This window comes from Zerene cesonia, chromosome 20 (genome assembly GCF_012273895.1).
Source record: "Zerene cesonia ecotype Mississippi chromosome 20, Zerene_cesonia_1.1, whole genome shotgun sequence".
Classification (NCBI taxonomy): Eukaryota; Metazoa; Arthropoda; class Insecta; order Lepidoptera; family Pieridae; genus Zerene; species Zerene cesonia.
Window position 1 is genome coordinate 5039679 of NC_052121.1, and position 18605 is coordinate 5058283.

At 34.6% G+C, this 18605-nt stretch overlaps 2 protein-coding genes across 2 annotated transcripts in view; one reads left to right on the plus strand and one right to left on the minus strand.

The window, feature by feature from the left end:
• Window positions 1-1180: 1180 nt before the first annotated feature.
• On the minus strand, window positions 1181-10750 carry LOC119835347 (vigilin). Its single transcript, XM_038360111.1, has 17 exons — window positions 10687-10750; window positions 10542-10608; window positions 8453-8720; window positions 8121-8336; window positions 7842-8048; window positions 7408-7623; window positions 7043-7226; window positions 6793-6923; window positions 6522-6705; window positions 5450-6406; window positions 4601-4887; window positions 4191-4436; window positions 3949-4086; window positions 3771-3865; window positions 3486-3699; window positions 3113-3325; window positions 1181-2882 (listed from the first exon to the last, which is right to left on the minus strand). Exons 3-17 carry the CDS (start codon window positions 8672-8674, stop codon window positions 2637-2639), a joined length of 3756 nt encoding a protein of 1251 aa, XP_038216039.1. The 5' UTR covers window positions 8675-8720; window positions 10542-10608; window positions 10687-10750; the 3' UTR covers window positions 1181-2636.
• A 363-nt stretch (window positions 10751-11113) lies between these two features.
• The window catches only part of LOC119834924 (splicing factor 3B subunit 1), a 33151-nt gene continuing 25659 nt past the window's right edge, over window positions 11114-18605 (plus strand). Inside the window, exons 1-17 of the mRNA XM_038359465.1 lie at window positions 11114-11141; window positions 11414-11682; window positions 11854-11980; window positions 12066-12145; window positions 12426-12620; window positions 12900-13092; window positions 13646-13896; window positions 13995-14184; window positions 14541-14824; window positions 15939-16142; window positions 16224-16422; window positions 16555-16713; window positions 16811-17103; window positions 17204-17362; window positions 17669-17857; window positions 18159-18341; window positions 18421-18599. Of these exons, the coding sequence (XP_038215393.1) occupies window positions 11114-11141; window positions 11414-11682; window positions 11854-11980; window positions 12066-12145; window positions 12426-12620; window positions 12900-13092; window positions 13646-13896; window positions 13995-14184; window positions 14541-14824; window positions 15939-16142; window positions 16224-16422; window positions 16555-16713; window positions 16811-17103; window positions 17204-17362; window positions 17669-17857; window positions 18159-18341; window positions 18421-18599 (3182 nt within the window). The remainder of the gene's footprint in view (window positions 11142-11413; window positions 11683-11853; window positions 11981-12065; window positions 12146-12425; window positions 12621-12899; window positions 13093-13645; window positions 13897-13994; window positions 14185-14540; window positions 14825-15938; window positions 16143-16223; window positions 16423-16554; window positions 16714-16810; window positions 17104-17203; window positions 17363-17668; window positions 17858-18158; window positions 18342-18420; window positions 18600-18605) is intronic.

Consider the following 18605-nt stretch of genomic DNA (forward strand, 5'->3'; position numbering starts at 1 on the left):
CGCAGGAACCGATTTCCACGGTTTTGCATTCGTTGGAAAGGTCTTGGGCGTCGTGAGGTTTAGAGCAAAGAAAATTCCTGAAAAATTGCAACAGAAAAGCGGGAAAAACGAAGCCATCTGGTGGCGAAACGGAGTTCGCGGGGTTTGCTAGTGTACTATAAAAACTTTCCTTGTGCTTTGACAGAAACGTAAAAAAATATACTAAAATCAAACTCAAACATTTATTTACTCAATTAGACTTCTTAAATAAGCTATTTGAATCATCAAAACACAGTTTTTAAATTTACCACCGCGAATTACGCGAGCCGTTAAAGAGTAGTATAATAATACGGGCGAGCCGTTCTCTAGATTTGCGTACGGACGTTGTGTGGCAATTAATTTTTATTTATAGCTAGCGGTCTGCCCGTGGTACTTATATAACCTACAACCTCAATAAATGGGATATCTAACACTGAAAGAATTTTTTAAATCGCACCAGTACTTCCTGACATTAGTGCGTTCAAACAAACAAATTCTTCAGTTATATAATATTACTATAGATACATATAGATGTAAAAAGATACATATTTAACAAACGTTTACTTGAGGAAATTTTAAATAATTAATTCCCCTATTTAGTCTGCAGTCTGTTGAAGCCTTTTTATGCATTAGAAATATACTAATATAGTATTGTTATCTGTGGAAATAACAGGAAACATCCCCTAGGCAATTAGTCAATTACCCATTCCTCTGCTATAACTTATGTACGTAGTAACTAGTTCTTAATCTGTGCTACAACTGAATGATGTTGCATTTAACAAGCCGCTTTACATTTTTAATAGCTCATCATTACCCACATTTACTTGTGTATGGTACATTACCACCACATCAGGTACCTTGAGTCTTGAATCAGGGCTGTAGTTAGGCTTTAATAACTTGGAATATTCAAAAACTAGACTAGATAAAGACTAAATGTGCACAAAATTACACTAGAAAAATTACTTAAAGAATTTGAGAGTTCCTTGAATAAATAAGTAATTAATGAGATACATGCCTGATAATTAATGGGATACCTTACATACAACATTTTAATATTTTAACATATCGGGGACGGTTTGAACCCGTAAAATCTCGCTCGCTACGCCCACGCTTTGGTTGCAAAACTGTTCAAAGGTGTGTTAAAAAATGACTAATTCTTAGCATATTTATGTAAAAGTTTTTATTAATATTTCAAACACTATTAACTATGTACAAATTACTTTGTAAAAATATTAATTCTTGTCTTATGATTTATTCAATCCATTGTATTAGGCAATGCTCTAAAAACATAAAAAACATGATATATGAAATTTTTTCCATTACATTTACTTCGCCCAATAAGTACATGACAAATATCGTGTACATAATGTGGTTAAATATATTATGAATATTCCACATCACATTAAGATTAATTCATTTATAAAATTTTAAGTCATGGGCCATGAGTACAAGATATCTTGGATTCCTTGAACACAAGCAAGTATCATTTGGATCATGAAAATAATTTTGATATTTAACCACATTAATATTTATTGATGGACTTAATATTAAATATAACATTATCATATACTTCATAATATATTAAAATATTTATTATGCATATGCATCAATCAAACCATCATGATAAACATCTCCAATAATGGCATATATTATAAAATCACAAATTACATCTATATTTTAACTAAACATAAAACAAAATACAACGGGGTATGGCTTAATTCGGCACAGAAAACAATCTATTAGACATAGCATTTTAGATTTGAATCGTGCTGAAATAGTGACATTTGAACACAGAACAAGGCGTAATATTGAGAAGAGTTATTATGGAACGTAAAAAACAATAACAGATAACTATGATCATTATTATCATTTAAAGATAAGAATTAAACAGTTACGCAATAAAGTGAGTTTATAAAATTGTATGTTATATCATATATGTATATTAGGCTTGATCAAAGGACCATAGCGTTTCAAGCTGTTTACACACGTCATCCTGTACTTTATCTTGATGAAATACGATAGTTAGGTCATTCTTTGTTAAACAGAGACCATAAAAATGGATGGTTCCTCTAAACACAATCAGTCTCTTATATTTTTGCTTTAACAGGCTAACGTGTGTACAGAGCTTGTGTGGGCGGGAAGACATAAGGCCCATTATGAACTCGACACTGAATCGTCGAATTTCGCATTCGCGACCGTAACCCAGCCTCTTAAGAAAATATGATGTACGTCTATCACCAGTAAACAAATAATAGTGAGGAGTGAACGAGTATTAAAAACAAACACAAGGATTGATATACAAAAGTTATGCAAAAACAGAATCAATAATAGCAAGAGTAATTAAGATATCAAGACACATTAACAAAGACAAATATATATAAGCATTTGACACACAATTTCTGACTAAGTCACGACTCTTAATATCTTTCTATATGAAGGTACCTTGAAAAAGCAACGTATATTACTGAAGTGGATAGGTACAATATCGTTAACGTAATTTACGTCAGCGGTCGAGTCTTGACTAGTAATAAACCAACCCAATGAAAGACCGTATGAACCGTATGATAGGCGCGGTAAGAGGTCGGGCTACGGTAACGGACGGCTCGTCTCGGTCTGTTTTAACGTCTCGGGCCCCAGGCGGGCGGCGCGCTGGCGGGCGGGTTGGCGGCGCGGGGACCCCCCGGCATGGTGGGAAACTCGTGCGTGGACGCCGTGTCAGGCGCGCGTTGCTCCCAGGGCCCCCCCTTAACCACGAAGCCGGTGGACGGCGGGGCGTTGCTCGCGCTCTCTCCGCTCAGTACCTCACCGAAGTCTGCGAGCGACGGAGCCGCTGGGCGCTGGTAGCGGTCCTCTACGTCTTGCAACTGAAATTTTTGTATACAATCAACGAGAGTTATAATGCATGCGATTATCAAACTATGGTCAGCTAAGTGCGCCTGCATTAACCCACGATGGAAAGCAAATAATAAATGATGGCTAAATTATGTGTGAATTCATCTGGAGAAATAATTTAAAAAATCAGCTTGAGATAAAAATTAAATATATTAGTATCATATGACGGTATTTTAATATTTTTGTCCAAAACACTACTTACATACTCCTCTGCTAAAATCAATAGATGATCTTTAGCATCAAGAACATTGCTCTCTTCTCCAGCTATTATGACAATGTTGTCGTCGCCCTGCTTCGGGAAACGAATGTCAACTTTGAAATCATCCATAATACGACGAATATTTTTGCCTTTCATACCAATAAGTCGTCTATGAACGCGAGGATCAATTTCTACCTCCTCCTTATATTGGTTATCCTACAAAAACAGTATAAAATTAATAACAAATTGTATTTATATGTAATCATACAGAAACAATAAACAAAAAGGAGAGTTGAAGTTGTTTATACTATACGACAAATTAAATCATTATTATAACACTTTTTTGCATTTGAAAATTAAATAAAAACAAACATACCAGTTGATGGACAATAGCCATAATAGCTTCTTTAGCTTGTATAGCCTTATCCTCATATCCCTGTATGGTAATAATATTTGCGTCGGGTTCCCAGCGCTTTGGCAAATTAATTTGTACTCCAAAGTCAGCACGAATCTTTGAAATCACTGACCCACCCTTACCAATCACAAGGGGATGGTATTCAGGGTCAACCTCGAATTTCAACTCGAAAGATCTAAAACAAAAGAGAATTAAATTTTACACAATCCAAAAACGTTAACCTAAAAGGTAAAACAAAAGACATACCTGAGTAATCGGTCTTCTTTCTCTTGTTCCATTTCCACAATTTTCTCAGTAAGAGCTTGTTTGGCTTTTTCAACATTTGTTGGTGTGCCAGTTACCTGTATATAGATCATTACTTATTTCCTATAATTGTTTTAATTTAATATTTCATTAGTACATAATAAAACAAATTTGTAGATACCTTGACAATATCAGTGATTTCATCGTTAGGCGGCATCAAGATATGTACATCATATGTCTGCATTAGGTCTCTCCTCTTCTGACCAGCTAGCAGTCTATGCAAGTCATTTGGCACTTCCACATCAATGGTAATTGGAACCTATAACATTTTTCACAGTTTATACATAAATATCATTTATATAAAAAATAAATGCATTTTCAGAAAACAAAACTAAGTCACAGAGCATTATTTATGAATATTACCTGATCAAGCAGAGCTTTTTTGGCATCTTCGCAGTTCTTGGGGCGACCTGTTATTTTAATAATGTCATTAGGTCCAGGCTCAGAGCTTTCATCATTTCTCACTGGAATGTCAGCACCCTTAGTTGGGTCTCGGTCTGGGAACTTAATTTGCACATCAAATTCCGCAGTAATGTCCTTTACTTTAGCACCAGACGCGCCCATTACTGTTCGATGATGTTTTTGTGGAATAATGCACTCAATTGTAACCTGTTAAAAGGGAAATTTTTATCTCAGTGTTTTACAATAAGAACAATGAATCTTTCTTCTGTCATAGAATGTGAATTAATAAATATCAAATATAAATGTTTAGCCATAATTTGTTTTTAAGAAAATTTATATTTCTCAGTTCCACTTCTAACAAGAACACAAACCTTCGCTTCCAAGTCTTCAATAATTTCGTTGATTCGGATCTTAGCTGCTTCGATACATTCCTTAGGACCCTTGAGTACAACACGGTCACTGGCCACTCCTTGGCGCGGGAATGATATTTGCACACCACCACACTCGTCAGCGATACGCCTAAGCACTTCCCCTCGTCTAGCCACAAAGTGGCGGTGATGGCGAGGGTCCACAGACATCTCGCCTTCAGACACATTGCTAATGTCTGCAACTGCTGTTTCCAGCTGTTTGCGTGCTGCCTCGACTTGATCTTCGCGACCTAGTGAAACATTATTATTATATAATATCAAATCAAACAACATCAAACAACCTACAATACTCGCTAATATTTCATTTTAAAGATATTTTATATATAAAATTTCTTTATCTACTCTAATATTATAATCTATACTAACATTATAAAGAGGAAGAATTTGTATTTTTGTTTGTTTGTAATAGATAAACTCAAAAACTACTGGACCGATTTCAGAAACTCTTTCACCATTAGAAAGCTGCAACTTCACTGTGTGACATGGGCTATATATACACCACTTGCGAAGCCGTGGCGAACAGCTAGTAATATACAAAATCAAAGATTCCATACATCATTTTTTACATATTAAATGACAATAGAATTATTATTGTAGAAGTGCATAAATAGTGATAACCTTTTTTTATACATATTAAAAAAATCAATGGATTGAGATAATAGGAAGATAGCAACATAAGACAAAAAGTTATCAATAATAATTTGTACAAAGTTATCATTTAAATTTTATCAAAATATAAACTTCTGAATTATAATAAATGTTATAGTAACTGAATAAAAAATGTATACTTACCAATTATGAAAATGGCTTCCTTATCTTCGTCTTTTTCTGTGGGGAAAACGATTCGGGCGCCAGTTTGTTCCCGAATTTTTTTGATGTTAGCACCATTCTTTCCAATAAGGAATTTATGATGTTCGGGTTTCGCTCGCACAGTCGCCGTATGCGAAGTAAGTTCTCGTTGTGAAGCATGTGCTAATAATTGTTGTTTGGCTTTTTCAACATCTTCAATAGGTCCCCTGATTATTACTTTGTCACTGTCACTCTCAGCTGGAGGGAATTTAATAAGTACACCGCCACATTCCTCCATAATGGAATGGATAAGTTTACCACCTGCACCAATCAAGGAATTATAGTATTTAGGTGCAATAGTAACTTCTTCAGTTACAATATTGGCTTTTTCATTGTGAATTTGTTGTATCCTCTTCACAGCATCTTCAACATTCTCCCGTTTACCTCTAACTGTAATTACATCACTATCATCACCCTCAGCAGGCAGATCAATAACAGTCTGGGTTTCATCTCGAATTTTCCTTAGATTTGCACCACCTTTTCCAATGATAAACTTATGGAACTGCTTGAAAATGGGCACTTCTTGTACATATGATGATTCTGCAATTTCTTTCATTAATTTGTGTAAGAATTTCTCACATTTTTCAATATCTTCCTGTGGTCCTCTTAATTTAATAGGGCTCCTTTTTTGTCCCTGGTCTGGCAGTGATATAAGTACTCGATCAAATTTTTCGCGAATTTCCCTTATCTTTTCACCTTTCACCCCAATCAAGGATTTAATGTACCTATGATCAACATAGACCTCTTTTGTCCTTTCTTTTTCCAATTTCATTACCATATCTCTTAATTCCCTTTCTGCATCAGCAACTCCTTGGTGGCTACCTTCTATGCGAATCACATTTGTTCCTTCATTTTCAATAATATTTATAACTACACCAGTCTCTTCCTTCAGTCTGTTAACTAAAAGTAAAGTTGTGATTTTTTACTCAAGGTTTCTATAAATACAAATTTGTGGTTTCTACCTTAAAAATGAAATTGTAAATATATAAATTGCATTCAAAATTCAGATACTTACTGTTTGATCCACTCTTGCCAATAATATGCTTAAAGAACTTGGGATCAACGGACAACTCTACATAAGTAAGTGTTGCAAGTAAATTTTTGACAAATTCATCCAATTCCACCTGAGCACGTTCTACTTCCTCTGGGGGTCCATCAATTTTTACTTTGTCCTCTGAATGTGTTATATCAACATGCACCTGAATGAACAAGGTATTTATACAACTGAATTGTATACCATCACACTAAATACAATAGAAATTAGTTTGTCATCAGTTACTTTTTACCTTTGAAAAATCTTGTGTAATCTTCTTAATGTTAGAGCCATTTTTGCCAATAATATACTTATGGATCCATGTCGGTGCATCAACAGTTGCGGTTTTTACAGAATTGGCTTTTTCACACACCTTAGATAGCGCTATAAACAATTATCGTATTAATGTTATCTTACAATATCAAAGCTTATAGAAATTACACTGTGTCATAAGATAATCAAATACATTTAATAAAAAAAAAACTTTGTATATATTTATTTACCTAATCCAATCTTGTTATGTGGTCCATGGAGGGTAATTGTTCCTGTAGGGGAATTAGGAGGTGGCATTTCTACAGATACACCAGTTTCTCTCAATATTTCCTGAATTGTTGTTCCGCGGGCACCAATGACATATTTATGCTGCGATTTTGGGACTTCCACTCTTACTGTTGAGCATTTCTTGGACTAAAAATATTTATAACTTATGATTTAGACGTGATCAAGTCGCGACAAAAAAAAAAATCACGGAATTTCCTGTTTTTTGAGAGTAATATCATTATGATTTAACAAGTTTATTCAAAGTATATCAGTTATGGAAAGTATAAAAATATTTTTTTATACAAAAATGTATAAAAGAATATATTACCATCTCTTCATAAATCTGCTCAATCTGTGCTTTAGCGGCCAGTACACCAGTCTTTTCGCCAGCGATAACGATTTCGTCGCTCTGTGTAGACGCAGGCGGGATATGAATACGCGCGCCTGTTTCAGCGCTGAGTGCAGCCGCACGTTCACCAAATGGTCCTTGGATGAATGGATGGTAGATCTTCGGTACGGTAATACGTTCCAACGCTTTTCGCGACTGAAAATATATACTTTATTCATTGTGTGAATTGCAATATGTTTTAACACAATTTTTCTAAACGTTTTTTATTTAGTTTTATGTTACGTTGTAAGTGATTTTTTAATTGTGTAATATTTATTTTAGATCTGTATTTCTTTTTTGTTTCCATGAAAAAACAAAATCAATCAAAGTATAAATTAAATAACACATTACATAAAATAATGAATGTAAATTACCTGTTCTTCAGAGCAAACTCTAATTTCATGTTCTGCCTTTTCTATGCCCTCCTTCGTGCCAGTTATGGTTATAATCTCACTGTTGTCCGCAATGCTAGGTACACTAATTTTAGTAGCTGTCACTTTTTCTAATTCCTTCAGTTTTTGCCCTTGTTTTCCTAAAATCCAGCGGTAATGCTCTTTTGGAATAGTAATTTGCTTGCTTGCCTGTAAGAAATCATTGGTTTATTGTTTCTTATATTTTATTATGAAAATTCAACAACATGTAAGAAAAATTACCTGTTGTTGGAAGTGAGTTAAAATAAGACGTCTAGCATCGAGTACAGCACTGTGTTTTCCAGTAATAAGGAATGTCAGACTTCCATCCTTACTAGTAGAAATCTCAATATGAGCCCCGGTATCTTTGGTAATGGCTTGACAGGTCCTTAATGATTCACCTTCTCCAAAAGTATTAGCATTATCTAATTTTCTTTCTTCATAAGGTACATGGAACACCTGTTAAAAAATGAGATCATAATATTAATATATTTATTATACTATATGTACTATCCGAAATATCTCTAAAATAATATGTACTAAATATCAGTATCTTATAAATTAATATTTCATACCTGAGTGTGCAGAGTCGATCCAACACGCAGTTTATTGGAAACTTGTTGGATATTTCGTTGTACAGGTGGCTGTGAGTGAGGCAAGGCAGGAAAAAGGTCGTCATAGGCGTAAGAACTGTTGTTCTCAAACGCCACATTGTTCATGTCATCATTATTATGCACAGGTATTTCAGAGTGTACAGGTATCATATCTCCAACCATCATGGATTGCTGATGCATCATTTTCGTCCCCTCCAGCAGTCCTTGTCCGCGCCAAGTCGTTACAGTACTAAAACGCGATTTAATTTAAAATGTTAATTTAATTATACAACTTCAAATACCTGTGACTTATTTAAACAGGTGTGGCATAAATGATTTTATAGTTATTTCTTTCAGTGTTACATTAATTTAAATTGAAACTTTATTTGTTAATGCTATTGAAGGTCAAATACTAGTAGGCAAAATGAAAAAAATCACCTTCTGTTAAGAATTAAGATAACAATATCTTTAAATGACTGACGAGGTTGACTTATTGAGCAATTTTCTACAGTAGAAGAGTGCATTTTAAACAAAAATAATTAGTATATGAAAAACTATTATTTTAGGGTAATTTTTTTGAACGAAATTTGTGATCATTTTCAAAATAAATAAAAGTTTTTATTAGTAAATCATTTAATTTTAGAGTATCTACGTGAACAATTTAAGTGTATTCCCAATACCTGTATATTGTTCATATATTATATCCAACATTCAAGTGCTAAATTCTCAAATTACATTTAGTTGTTGTCCTTAATGACACTTTATAAAAAAATATAATACTATGTAATTTTTATGAACAGCATAAAATGTAAAAAAATGTATTTTTGTGACAATATAAATATTTGTGTTATATTTGGGTACAGACATGTCATTTTGGTTTCATAAAAATATAATGATTCCTTGAGTGTATTGCAGGCTAAATCTATAAAATCTATAAATATTTCAGTCTGAACTTGTAAAATTTTATCTGTCTTACAGATAAACCCAATATACAATTTAATGCAGCACATTATATCCATTACTGTACGGCTTATTCTAATGATAACTCCTGAATAACTTCTATAGCAATGCTACACTAACCTGCTCTTGACAGTGGACATAGATTATTTCTTTACCACTTCTCAATGAGCTACATAATTATTAAAATAGAAAACCACAGTTTATTTAATTACTGTTTTATACTTTTATAACGCAGTAATTTTTAAACATTATACAAGAATTTTTTGAAGATCATAACTAATTTAAGAGAGCATGGATCACATAGATGTCCAAGTATTTACACACTATAATACTTGTAATACATATGTATGCTAAATTTTTTTTTCTTAAAACATCCTGTGTAGATTATTTTTCTCTTAATTCAGGGAGAAAGCACCAAGTTGGCATCATTGTCATTATTTTGCATTCTTATTACGCTGTAATTAATGAAGAATGTAATTTTGATAGAAGCCAAATCTACATTAAAATCACGTACTGAACATACTAAATATAACTATGCCAAGCTTATACATACATTTCTATTTGTAAGTCAGAATATGCAATGAAAATTTCATGTAAATAAACAATATATTGATGTGACATAAAAAGTTATCTTGAATTTATCTTTGTTTCTTATTAGAACTGAAATTGAAACAACTAAGGTATAAAATGTAAGGAAAACATCAGTTGAGATATAATGCCATAATATACCAACATAGCCCTCACAACATAATTTAACATTAAATGTGGAAGGTGTTTGAATGAGAAGTTATTATTCTTAGTTTTAATCAGATTGGCTTATTCTTACGTAAATTACTTCTACAGGAAACTTCTGCCGCATACTACATATAATGGTAAAGATTAATGTGTACTGCTATAATTTTAATGAGAATCATTTTAGAAACATAAAAATTTTAACATAAAAGATATAATACCATCAACAACAATTAATCAATGTTTATAAGCATAAATCGTGAGTATATTTAGTTAAAAAATTATTCATAAAAGATCGGCAATCCAAATCGTGATAATACGTGTCACCTCCAACACATTTGACGTGGAACTTGTGTGTATGAAATGTATCAATATTTACCGTATGTACTGTAGCTAATCAACCAAAACGTTTATTCTTGACACGCCAGGATCAGATATTCTTCTTCCTGAAGACAAAATTATCATAAAATATCGATATTGAATAAAAAATCCTGAAATATTTGCTAATCTAAACACAGACGTACCTAGCGCAGCCGCGATCAGAGAGAACATAAAGAATAGAAATTTGAATAGACTCCTGGCTGTAGAGCCATTGGACTATATCATAAACAACATAGAGTCATATATTAGTCGCAGCAGCGTTTTACATTAACTGGATAATAAGTTTATCACGTCACTTATTTCAATAATGATGCAAAATTTCATGAAAGAACAAGCTATATAGTAAGTAACAATTTAAAACATTAGTATACAAATTTAGTACATGTCAAAAAGTCTTGTATATGATGCATAAAAAATGTATGATAGTCTATGGCAGTTCGCTTGGTTTATTGCGTATGCCTTGTCAATTTATTGTATTTTTAGAGATATCAAAGAGAAAAATATTACTTTATGCATATGAAATACAATTATTAAGTAATTTAGTTTAGACTATGAATATAAGAAGATAAAATGGACAAAATACCGAGAACACACGAAGGTAACCTTTTATTATTGCCTAAGCAACCGCACCCGCCAGCCATTTTCATATAAATTTATACTGTATAAAGTATTATGTATGCTTATAATAATTAATACCTCTAAAAATTTTTTTGGTATTAGTAGATATAACATTTTTTGTTTCCGATTGCAAGTAGAAATTAATATTATAGATCTAAATTATGATTGTAAGGTTATTCAACTATCACAATTATCACGTCCTGAATAAAATATAATAATAGTAGCCTAAACATTACTTTTTTACTCTTACAGCTATTGAGGCTCAGATTCGTGAAATACAAGCAAAGAAAAATGAATTGCCCGAGAATGGTTCTGGCAAAGGTGTATCACTAGCTGAGACATACTATGACAGTGATATATATGATAACTCAGCTCAAGGTGGGAAATCCAGATATGACGGTTATGTGACTTCGATTGCTGCTAATGATGAGAATGAGGATGAAGATGTAGAGAATGTACCAGTTACCCAAAAACGACCAGGCTATACTGCTCCAGCATCATTATTGAATGATATTGCACAGGTGCTTAATTAAATGTTAAAAATGAATAAAATATAGTCTACTATATTTTATAAATTTTTCATAAGAATAGAGATAAGAATATTATTAAATTAAATGTTTTATTCATATTGTGTGAAAAGGCTGTAAGCATTTGGTTCCAATGAAATTGTATCTAATGAAATATATTTTCAGAGTGATAAGGATTATGATCCGTTTGCTGATAAAAGGCGCCCAACAATTGCAGACAGAGAAGATGAATACCGACAGAAGAGGCGTAGGATGATAATATCACCTGAGAGAGTGGACCCATTTGCTGAAGGTACAAATACTACTACAAATTCAATATTTTTCCTCTTTTTTTCCTTTCATAAGTACTTAAAATTAATATTTATTTAAATTTTTAGGGGGAAAAACACCAGATGTTGGATCTAGAACATACACAGAAATTATGAAAGAGCAGTATCTTCGTGCAGAAGAAACAGAAGTAAGTTTAAAGATGAATTTTCGAAGTAATTAAAAATTAGTTGCTGTGTAAATTAGTTAAACAGCATTTTAGTAAAACTTAATATACTATATCCAAATAATGCTGTTGTTGAAAGTTGTACATAAATTGTATTATTATGTTAAATTAAAGTGTTATAAGTTATATACTTTAAATCCTCTATCAAAAATTAATAGCTCAAAATTTGGTGTATTCTAGATTTATATTACATCTATAACATATTATGGAATATATAATAATTAAAATAAAATTGGTCTTTTAGTTACGGAAGAAACTTCTTGAGAGGGCACGCGAGGGTACGTTAAAGCCAGTTGCTCAATCAAATGGAGAAGCTACCAAACCAGCAGCTAAGCGTAAAGGCAGATGGGATCAAAGCTCGGAAGAAACACCAACCATTAAGAAGCCCGCAGTTACAGCTACACCAAGTTCTCAGGCTACACCATCATGGGAAAATGAGGTATGTCTTTGAAGATTTGCCTTCATTTATTTTTACATAGGTTAAGCCTTCAGCCATAGAGATTTTACAGGAATGGGAGTGCTTTGAATTTCATATCTGCAATAGTTTTAGTGATACTGTTTCATCTTACTAATATTTCAACATATTTAATCTTTACAAATACTGCAACAAGTGTCTAGAAATTTATCTCACTATGCATGACACTAGTCATAAACATAATGTAAACCAGAAGGAAAGCAACTTACCAGCCTTTTCTACATTGTGACAATACAAATTCAGAGAGGCGCCTGGGAGGAGACACCGGGTGCCGGCGGGCGCGGCGGTGAGACGCCGGGCGCGACGCCGTCCGCGCGCGTGTGGGACGCGACGCCGGGCCACGCCACGCCCGGCCACGCCACGCCGGGCCGCGAGACGCCCGCGCACCACGCTTCCCGCAGGAACCGATGGGATGAGACGCCCAAAACCGATAGAGGTGTGTTTTGTTAATTAGCAGTGTGTTGTTAGATTTGTATAATATGTTTCACTCAAAATAAGTTTGTTATGATGTTTGTCTATTGAGTTTGTCTGTGAAGATTAATTCAGCTTAGAATATAGAATAGTCTATATTATTTTAATTGCGCTGAATGACTACCCAGGCATGCTGCTAGTGTTTTTAAAATAATCATAATATTGTTATTTTATTTAATAAAGTAATGTTGATGTGTTGCACAGTTGAGTTTGTTGGTTTTGTTGTATGTCATAATAGACATCGATAATATAATTTCCGACTCCAGTGCCATGCTCGTTATTGTAACTGGAAATCGAAACGCAGTGTTAAGTTGCGATCATTTGGCGGAACTATCTTACAAAAGATCTAACTTTTTATACTCTACTGCTTATACGCTCGATGTGTTCGTCCATTTCTTTTATTTATTTCGTTTTGGTTCCAAGTAAAACCAATATATAAAATGTTTTTAGAATATATATTTTGAGATTATTCTTGTATTAACTTGCATCTTATCAACAATAATATTTTATTTTTTAAGAAACACCTGGCCATAGCAGTGGTTGGGCTGAGACGCCGCGAACAGATCGAGGTGTTGGCGTGGACACAATTCAAGAGACCCCAACTCCAGCCACAAAGCGTCGTTCCCGTTGGGATGAAACGCCAGGCGCTACGCCGGCCGCCGCTACGCCCACTCCTTCACATGCTACGCCGTCTCACGCTACGCCGTCACATGCTACGCCCGCTCATGCTACGCCTACACCGCATACGCCTGTATTTACTCCAGGCGGTGTAAGTATTTTGTGCTTAATTATTCTTTACATCAAATCTTTCTGTTTCATTTAAAAATTCTCTAATCATGTATGAAACTCATATCCTGTCTTTTTTAGTCAACCCCAGTCGGAGTCAAAGCGATGGCCATGGCGACACCAACTCCTGGTCATATTGCTGCTATGACTCCAGAACAATTGCAAGCATATCGTTGGGAGAAAGAAATAGATGAACGCAATCGGCCCTATACGGATGAAGAACTCGATGCCATGTTCCCACCTGGGTACAAGGTTTTGCCACCTCCAGCCGGTAAGTACATATCTATTCGGGGTTAGCTTGTCTTAGTTTGAGTTTTTTAAGTATCAAACTCTTTACAACAGTCGAGTAATTAATGCAAAATTTAGTTTCAGGGTACATGTAAAAGCCATCGAACGTCACATGGATACACATACATGGTGTTCATAACTTACATGTGCTTTCGAATTCGAACTTGCAAATCGATATTAAATAAGAAATTTTTCTTTCAGATGAATGATGACAAAAAGTGTAGTGCCGTCGGAAACGCTACGCGTTGCGCTTTAAAAAATACTGTCGCTGTACAGCGTAATCTATCGATGCGTATCGTTTCCGCGGCGTTTGTTCTGACGTGTTGAATTGTTGCCCAGGTTATGTCCCGATACGGACGCCGGCTCGTAAGCTGACCGCAACGCCTACCCCATTGGCTGGTACCCCAATCGGCTTTTTCATGCAGACGGAGGAAGTGGGGGGCTCCGCGGCGGCGGCGGCGCGGCTGCTGGACCCGCAGCCCAAGGGCTCCCAGCAGCTGCCCTTTATGAAGCCCGAAGACGCGCAGTACTTCGACAAGCTGCTCATTGACGTCGATGAGGACACGCTCTCGCCCGAGGAGCTTAAGGAACGGAAGATCATGAAGCTTCTGCTCAAGATAAAAGTTAGTGCCTGTTGTTAATCCGTCTTGCTTATAAATTTTAGGTTTTTTTGTCATAGTCAGCGATGGAGCTGATGGGTCGCCTGATGGTGAGCGCTACCACCGCCCATGAACATTTGGAGAGGCGTAAGGTCGATTACAGACCTTACGCCTATACAAATGGATTGCCGACTTCAAGCTGGAAATTAAGAAAGGATTGACGAAAGGAAAGGACTGGGAAGGGTAAGGGTAAGGGTAAGGAAAAGGATATGGGCCTCCGGCTCCCTCACTCACCGAACGAAACACGGCAGTATGCTATTTCACGCCGGTTTTCTGTTTGTTAAGTGGAAAAACATATACTATAAAATAATATGTGTTCAAAAAAAGATATCAAACTATTCAGGTTCTGTGAAATGTGGTGTAAAAAACCTTAGCCGGTCAACTCGACCTCGGCTTTCATTCACTAACAAAATATTTTATATCCAAAGATTGGAAAAGACTTGCCCTATCAAATTAATAGTAAACAATTTTTTTTGAAGGTTATCCCTGGCACATTAAATTTTTAAATTGGTTATATGCAATATGGCCGTAATGTATTGACAGGACTCTTCTTATAAATGTTGCGTTTGATGGAAGCCTGCTAACTGGACCCTTGACTAGAATTGATGTAGATTTTTGATTTCCATGAGAGTTTGTACTGTATAATTAATTATTTATTTATTACACGTTGTATTGGTATACAAATAGATACTTAAAATTAAAAAAGATAATCTAGATCAGCTCAGAAGGCTACCTTATCGCTAAAATATGTCTATTTGTCCTCGGTACCATTAAGTACCTGTAAGTACCATTAAGCGTATTTGAAAATGTATACCAAAAAAACACTGTTCCTTAAAAGTTATCGAAGTCTTATCTGATTTAAAATTTTAATTCAATTTTATTAAAGAAATAAAACAACCATATCGTCTAGTTGTCACATTTCACTGGTACATTAATAAATATATATGATATTATTATGATAAATATATAATAATATCTTATCATTTTCCAATGCGCCTTTTTCTAAAAACACGATTATGCTACGTCATAAATCCTTTTTAAGTAATAAAGTTTTTTTTATTATGATTTTTAATTACAGAACGGAACCCCTCCCATGTGCAAGGCGGCACTTCGACAAATTACAGACAAAGCTCGTGATTTTGGCGCAGGTCCACTTTTTAACCAAATTCTCCCACTTCTAATGAGTCCCACGCTTGAAGATCAAGAGCGACATTTGCTCGTAAAAGTCATTGATCGCATTCTTTATAAGTTGGATGACTTAGTGAGACCTTATGTACACAAAGTAAGTTTTATCTAATATTACTTTTTGTTTTTTTTTTTATATTCATTATTTTTGGAAAGTATATTAATTTTTATATTACAGATTTTGGTGGTTATAGAACCGCTTTTGATTGATGAAGACTACTATGCTCGAGTGGAAGGACGTGAAATTATATCGAACTTAGCAAAAGCCGCTGGGCTTGCTACTATGATTTCTACAATGAGACCTGATATTGACAATATTGACGAATACGTAAGAAATACGACAGCTAGGGCGTTTGCCGTTGTCGCATCTGCTCTGGGTAAATATTATACTATAATAATTAAATTAGAACTTATTATAATTATGCATTGTGTTTATTCTATTATACTACATCTTATAATAGTTTTTTGTGTCCTTCTTATTCATTATATAAAATTTGTTTCATCACTAGGTATCCCATCACTCCTGCCCTTCTTGAAGGCTGTGTGTAGGTCAAAGAAGTCTTGGCAAGCTAGACACACAGGAATAAAGATTGTACAACAAATTGCTATTCTCATGGGCTGTGCCATTTTACCACATCTCAAGTCACTTGTGGAGATTATTGAACATGGTTTGTAGTTATTTTTTTTATAATTGTGTGTATAATTTATATAAAACATTGTTGAAAAGATATAATATGCCTATTTGTTATTGTCTCTGTATTATAGGTTTAGTAGATGAACAACAGAAAGTAAGAACAATCACAGCTCTCGCAAGTGCAGCGTTAGCCGAAGCAGCGACGCCGTACGGTATTGAATCCTTCGATTCTGTACTCAAACCCCTATGGAAGGGTATCAGGACACATCGTGGTAAAGGTCTGGCTGCGTTTTTGAAGGCCATTGGTTACCTCATCCCGCTCATGGACGCTGAATACGCGAACTATTATACTCGAGAAGTAATGCTTATCCTCATTCGTGAGTTCCAGTCGCCTGATGAGGAAATGAAAAAAATTGTATTAAAGGTGTGTATAGTATAAATCTGTTTTGAGTCTTCACACCTTCAAAGGCTTTGCCTTTTAAAGCATATCCAAGAATGATAACTCAATTCTGTTATGATTACAGGTCGTAAAACAATGTTGCGGTACAGATGGTGTGGAACCACAATATATTATGGATGAAATACTACCACATTTCTTCAAACACTTTTGGAATCATCGAATGGCTCTGGACCGACGTAACTATCGCCAGCTGGTTGATACAACTGTGGAAATTGCGAATAAAGTGAGTATAAACATGCATATAATCATCAGCTGCATAACCATACGATTTTCTATATTCTCAAAAAGAATATATAGTCCTACTTTTGGTTATTTTTTATTTATCCCCCGCTCTCGTTGGTCATAGCGTATTGTTACACACAATATAGCCTATTGCCCTCGACGATAAATACACACTAATACAGATTTATAATTTTTCATTTCGAATCGTAACTTTCTGAGATAAGCCTGTTCAAACAAACTCTTCAATTTAGTAATCAGTAGCATTTATGCTTGGGCGCCTAAATTAAAAGATTATTATTTATTTAAGGTTGGTGCATCAGAAATTATTAACAGGATTGTAGATGACTTGAAAGACGACAATGAACAATACAGGAAGATGGTCATGGAGTCTATTGAAAAGATTCTTGCCAACCTAGGAGCTGCAGATATTGATTCAAAACTTGAAGAAGCTCTAATCGATGGTATCCTTTACGCATTCCAAGAACAGACAACTGAGGTAATCCCTGCAGTATTATAAATGTCAAATGAAACCTGTCTATCTCTTTTTCACGCCTAAACATCTGAATCGATTTAGAAGAAGTTTTTTATAAAATTAGCTTGTAACCTGAGAAAGGACATATTAATTATTATCCTGGGAATCGCACACTGTCTATCTTTTCCTTCGACTACGCGAGCAAAGCTGCTGGCTGAAAGTTAATATTTCATAAATATGGTCAATAGAACCACGTTACATAGTGTCTTCTATAGATAATCATTCCTTAATGATGTGTGTAACAACTTCATAATATATGTTTTAGGATGTGGTGATGTTGAATGGCTTTGGTACAATTGTAAATCAGTTGGGAAAACGTGTAAAGCCATATCTACCTCAGATTTGTGGTATAATTCTATGGCGAATGAACAATAAGTCGGCGAAGGTGCGACAACAGGCCGCTGATCTTATTTCGAGAATCGCAGTTGTAATGAAAACATGCCAGGAGGTGAGTTTTCTTCCAAAACCTGTAAAAATGTATCATTTATTTATTTGTTGAATACTTTTAATGTTAAGTTTTTTTTTAGGAAAAATTGATGGGCCATCTTGGAGTAGTATTGTACGAATACCTGGGAGAAGAATATCCCGAAGTGTTGGGATCTATACTTGGCGCGTTAAAAGCAATTGTGAATGTTATCGGTATGACGAAAATGACTCCTCCCATCAAAGATTTGCTTCCGAGACTGACGCCTATATTAAAAAATAGGTGAGA